Source organism: Scyliorhinus torazame, chromosome 22 (assembly GCF_047496885.1).
Source record: "Scyliorhinus torazame isolate Kashiwa2021f chromosome 22, sScyTor2.1, whole genome shotgun sequence".
Taxonomy (NCBI): Eukaryota; Metazoa; Chordata; class Chondrichthyes; order Carcharhiniformes; family Scyliorhinidae; genus Scyliorhinus; species Scyliorhinus torazame.
The window spans coordinates 3,163,863-3,169,862 of NC_092728.1; the positions used below are offsets into that span (position 1 = coordinate 3,163,863).

Sequence of the window (6,000 nt, forward strand, 5' to 3'; positions counted from 1 at the left end):
CGGGCCTGTGTGTGTTTGCGCGGGCCTGTGTGTGTTTGCGCGGGCCTGTGTGTGTTTGCGCGGGCCTGTGTGTGTTTGCGCGGGCCTGTGTGTGTTTGCGCGGGCCTGTGTGTGTTTGAGCGGGCCTGTGTGTGTTTGCGCGGGCCTGTGTGTGTTTGCGCGGGCCTGTGTGTGTTTGCGCGGGCCTGTGTGTGTTTGCGCGGGCCTGTGTGTGTTTGCGCGGGCCTGTGTGTGTTTGCGCGGGCCTGTGTGTGTGTGCGCGGGCCTGTGTGTGTGTGCGCGGGTCTGTGTGTGTGTGTGCGGGTCTCTGTGTGTGCGGGTCTGTGTGTGTGTGCGGGTCTGTGTGTGTGTTGCGGGTCTGTGTGTGTGTGCGGGTCTGTGTGCGGGTCTGTGTGTGTGCGGGTCTGTGTGTGTGCGGGTCTGTGTGTGTGCGGGTCTGTGTGTGTGCGGGTCTGTGTGTGTGCGGGTCTGTGTGTGTGCGGGTCTGTGTGTGTGCGGGTCTGTGTGTGTGCGGGTCTGTGTGTGTGTGCGGGTCTGTGTGTGCGGGTCTTGTGGTGTGTGTGTGTGCGGGTCTGTGTGTGTGTGTGTGCGGGTCTGTGTGTGTGCGGGTCTGTGTGTGTGCGTGGGTCTATGTGTGTGGGTCTGTGTGTGTGTGGGTCTGTGTGTGTGCGTGCGGGTCCTGTGTCTGTGTGCGGGTCTGTGTGTGTGTGTGTGCGGGTCTGTGTGTGTGTGGGGTCTGTTGTCGTGTGCGGGTCTGTGTGTGTGTGCGGGTCTGTGTGTGTGTGCGGGTCTGTGTGTGTGTGCGGGTCTGTGTGTGTGTGCGGGTCTGTGTGTGCGTGCGTGTCTGTGTCTGCGTGCGGGTCTGTGTGTGTGTGTGTGTGTGTGTGTCTGTGTGCGGGTCTGTGTGTGTCGTGTGTGCGGTCTGTGTGTGTGTGTGCGGGTCTGTGTGTGTGTGTGTCGTGTGCGGGTCTGTGTGTGTGTGTGCGGGTCCTGTGTGTGTGTGTGTGCGGGTCTGTGTGTGTGTGCGGGTGTGTGTGTGTGTGCGGGTCTCTGCGCGCGCGCCTATGTGTATGTCTGACCTTTTGACAGCCATCTGAACGCCCTAACCCTAATTATTGCTCTGATCCAATCAAAGAAGTAGCTTTAACATTTCAAAATAAATGGTTGAGTTAGTTTAGTCTCAAAAGGGCAGCAACAAAAATAGAAATTACAGAGGTTCACAGAATAATACCGCACAGAAGTGGCCCTTCGGCCCATCGAGTCTGCACCAACGCATGAAAAACAGCTGACCTGTACCTAATCCCATTGGCCAGCCCCTGTCCCATAGCCTTGAATGTTCTGACGAGCCAAGTACTCATCCAGGTACCTTTTTAAAGGATGTGAGGCATCCCGCCTGTACCCCCCTCCCAGGCAGCACGTTCCAGACCCGCCTGCACCCCCCTCCCAGACAGCGCATTCCAGACCCTCACCACCCTCTGGGTAAAAAATCTCCTCTGCACCTCGTCCAGTGCAATCACATCCTTCCTATAATGTGGCGACCAGAATTGCACACAGTGCTCCAGCTGTGGCCTCACCAATGTTCTATACAACTCCAACATGACCTCCTGCTTTTGCAATAAATATGTATTTTTCTGATTAGCAGGCAGTGCTTAGTGGGGTACCACAGAGATCGGTGTTGGGACCCCAACTGTTCACATATATTACTGATTTGGATGAGGGAACAAAATGTATTATCTCCAAATTTTGCGGATGATACAAAGCTGGGCGGGAGGGTGAGCTGTGAGGAGGATGCAAAGATGCTTCAGCGGGGTTTGGACAGGCTGAGTGAGTGGGAAAATAAATGGCAGATGCAGTATAATGTAGATAAATATGAGGTTATCCCCTTTGGTAGCAAATACGAGAAGGCAGACTATTATCTGAATGGCCACAAAGGGGAATGTGCAACGAGACCTGGGTGTCCTCGTACACCAGTTACTGAAAGTAAGCTCACGGGTACAAGCAGGTGGTAAAGAAGGCAAATGGTGTGCTGGCCTTCATCGCGAGAGGATTCGAGTACTGGAGCAGGGATGTCTTGCTGCAATTGTACAGGGCCTTGGTGAGGCCACACATATTGTGGGCAGTTTTGGTCTCCTTCTCTGAGGAAGGATGTTCTTGCTCTCGAGGGAGTGCAGCGAAGGTTTACCTGGGAAGGGCGGGGACTGATGCATAAGGAGAGATTGATAATCGGTTAGGATTGTATTCGCTGGAATACAGAAAACATGAAGGGGGACACCTAGAAAAATAGGACTGGACAGGGTTGGATGCAGGAAGGATGTTCCCGATGGTGGGGGGGACTGGACAGGATCGATGCAGGAAGGATGTTCCCGACGGTGGGGGGGGACTGGACAGGGTCGATGCAGGAAGATGTTCCTGATGGTGGGGGGGACTGGACAGGGTCGATGCAGGAAGGATGTTCCCGATGGTGGGGGGGGGACTGGACAGGATCGATGCAGGAAGGATGTTCCCGATGGTGGGGGGGACTGGACAGGGTCGATGCAGGGAAGGATGTTCCCGATGGTGGGGGGGGACTGGACAGGGTCGATGCAGGAAGGATGTTCCCGATGGTGGGGGGGGGGACTGGACAGGGTCGATGCAGGAAGGATGTTCCCGATGGTGGGGGGGACTGGACAGGATCGATGCAGGAAGGATGTTCCCGATGGTGGGGGGGACTGGACAGGGTCGATGCAGGAAGGATGTCCCGATGGTGGGGGGGGACTGGACAGGATCGATGCAGGAAGGATGTTCCCGATGGTGGGGGGGGGGGACTGGACAGGGTCGATGCAGGAAGGATGTTCCCGATGGTGGGGGGGACTGGACAGGATCGATGCAGGAAGGATGTTCCTGATGGTGGGGGGGGGACTGGACAGGGTGGATGCAGGAAGGATGTTCCCGATGGTGGGGGGTCTGGACAGGGTGGATGCAGGAAGGATGTTTCCGATGGTGGGGGGGGACTGGACAGGGTAGATGCAGGAAGGATGTTCCCGATGGTGGGGGGGGACTGGACAGGGTCGATGCAGGAAGGATGTTCCCGATGGTGGGGGGGGACTGGACAGGGTCGATGCAGGAAGGATGTTCCTGATGGTGGGGGGGACTGGACAGGGTAGATGCAGGAAGGATGTTCCCGATGGTGGGGGGGACTGGACAGGGTGGATGCAGGAAGGATGTTCCCGATGGTGGGGGGGACTGGACAGGGTCGATGCAGGAAGGATGTTCCCGATGGTGGGGGGGACTGGACAAGCTCGATGCAGGAAGGATGTTCCGATGGTGGGGGGGGGACTGGACAGGGTCGATGCAGGAAGGATGTTCCCGATGGTGGGGGGGGACTGGACAGGGGTGGATGCAGGAAGGATGTTCCCGATGGTGGGGGGGGACTGGACAAGGTCGAGTGCAGGAAGGATGTTCCCGATGGTGGGGGGGGGACTGGACAGGGTGGATGCAGGAAGGATGTTCCCGATGGTGGGGGGGACTGGACAGGGTGGATGCAGGAAGGATGTTCCCGATGGTGGGGGGGACTGGACAGGGTCGATGCAGGAAGGATGTTCCCGATGGTGGGGGGACTGGACAGGGTCGATGCAGGAAGGATGTTCCCGATGGTGGGGGGGACTGGACAAGGTCGATGCAGGAAGGATGTTCCCGATGGTGGGGGGGGACTGGACAGGGTGGATGCAGGAAGGATGTTCCCGATGGTGGGGGGGACTGGACAGGGTGGATGCAGGAAGGATGTTCCCGATGGTGGGGGGGACTGGACAGGGTCGATGCAGGAAGGATGTTCCGATGGTGGGGGGGGGACTGGACAGGGTCGATGCAGGAAGGATGTTCCCGATGGTGGGGGGGACTGGACAGGGTGGATGCAGGAAGGATGTTCCCGATGGTGGGGGGGGACTGGACAGGGTAGATGCAGGAAGGATGTTCCCGATGGTGGGGGGACTGGACAGGGTCGATGCAGGAAGGATGTTCCCGATGGTGGGGGGGGACTGGACAGGGTCGATGCAGGAAGGGTGTTCCGATGGTGGGGGGGGACTGGACAGGGTCAATGCAGGAAGGATGTTCCCGACGGGAGTGGGGGGGGGGACTGGACAGGGTCAATGCAGGAAGGATGTTCCCGATGGTGGGGGGGACTGGACAGGGTAGATGCAGGAAGGATGTTCCCGATGGTGGGGGGGACTGGACAGGGTCAATGCAGGAAGGATGTTCCCGACGGGGGGGGGGGGGGGGGGGACTGGACAGGGTGGATGCAGGAAGGATGTTCCCGATGGTGGGGGGGGGGGGCGGGACTGGACAGGGTAGATGCAGGAAGGATGTTCCCGATGGTGGGCGGGGGGGAGTGGACAGGGTTGATGCAGGAAGGATGTTCCCGATGGTGGGGGGGGGGGGGAGACTGGACAGGGTGGATGCAGGAAGCATGTTCCCGATGGTGGGAGTGTCCAGAACCAGGGATCACAGTCTGAGGATACGGGGGAGACCATTGAGGACAGAGAGGAGGACGACGTTTCTTCACCCAGAGAGCGGTCGGCCAGTGGATTTATTACCACAGGAGGTAGTTGAGGTTAAAACATTGTCTGTATTCAAGAAGCAGTTAGATGTCGCACTGAGGGCGAAGGGATCAGAGGATATTTGGGGAAAGTGGGATTAGGGTATTGAGTTGGATGATCAGCGATGATAACGAATGGCGGAGCAGGCTCGAGGGGCCGAATGGCCTCCTGCTCTTCCTATTGTCTTTCTCTGGGCTTGTTACTCCTTCCTATCAGGGAAAAAGTTGGGCCTGTCCCCTCCCCATTTCCTTTCTGAACTCCGCCCTGACTGCCCACGTTCAGCTCGCTGAGGATTTTGGGAGCTGCCCCAGGCTGGTGTGCGAATTGCCAGCTTTCTGACCTAACCCTAACCCTAACCCTAACCCTAACCCTAACCAGCTTTCTGACCCTACTCTGCACACAGGGCCCGCGGCCGGCACTCTTCGTCCCTGAGGTCTCCTTCGAGCTTTTGGTCCAAGAGGCAAATCAAGCGCCTGGAGGAACCCCGGTTTGAGGTGTGTGGAGCTGGTGCATGAGGAGCTGCCAAAGAATTATACAACACTGTTCAACATACAACACGCAGGTAACTGTTCAACATACAACACGCAGGTTAACTGTTCAACAATACAACACGCAGGTAACTGTTCAACATACATCACACAGGTAACGGTTTTTCTACAACATACAACACGCAGTGTAACGGTTCAACATACAACACGCAGGTAACTGTTCACCATACAACACGCAGGTAACTTCAACATACAACATGCAGGCAACTGTTCAACATCACAACATGCAGGTAAGTTTAACATACAACACGCAGAGTAACTGTTTAACATACAACATGCAGGTAACTGTTCAACATACAACACAGGTAACTGTTCAACATACAACACGCAGGTAACTGTTTAACATACAACACGCAGGTAACTGTTTCAACATACAACACAGGTAAACTGTTCAACATACAACATGCAGGCAACTGTTCAACATACAACATGCAGGTAACTGTTTAACATACAACACGCAGGTAACTGTTCAACATACAACACAGGTAACTGTTCAACATACAACATGCAGGTAACTCTTCATACAACATGCAGGTAACTGTTCAACATACAACACGCAGGCAACTGTTCAACATACAACACGCAGTGTAACTGTTCAACATACAACACGCAGGTAACTGTTCAACATACAACACGCAGGTAACAGTTCAACATACAACACACAGGTAACTGTTCAACATACAACATGCAGGCAACTGTTCAACATACAACATGCAGGCAACTGTTCAACATACAACACGCAGGTAACTGTTCAACATACAACACGCAGGTAACCTTCAACATACAACACGCAGGTAACTTCCATATACAACACGCAGGTACTGTTCAACATACAACACACAGGTAACTGTTCAATATACATACAACAGGTAATGTTAACA

General features: G+C 55.5%; 2 protein-coding genes across 2 annotated transcripts in view; one reads left to right on the forward strand and one right to left on the reverse strand.

The window, feature by feature from the left end:
• Positions 1-6,000, reverse strand: part of LOC140399406 (rho guanine nucleotide exchange factor 3-like) — a 930,630-nt gene that overhangs the window by 448,305 nt on the left and 476,325 nt on the right. The window lies entirely within an intron of this gene.
• LOC140399382 (dynamin-1-like protein) overlaps positions 1-6,000 on the forward strand; it is a 223,379-nt gene that overhangs the window by 146,346 nt on the left and 71,033 nt on the right. The window contains 4 exon segments of the mRNA XM_072488968.1: positions 4,975-5,025; positions 5,027-5,053; positions 5,055-5,093; positions 5,095-5,133. Coding sequence (XP_072345069.1) covers positions 4,975-5,025; positions 5,027-5,053; positions 5,055-5,093; positions 5,095-5,133 — 156 coding nt within the window.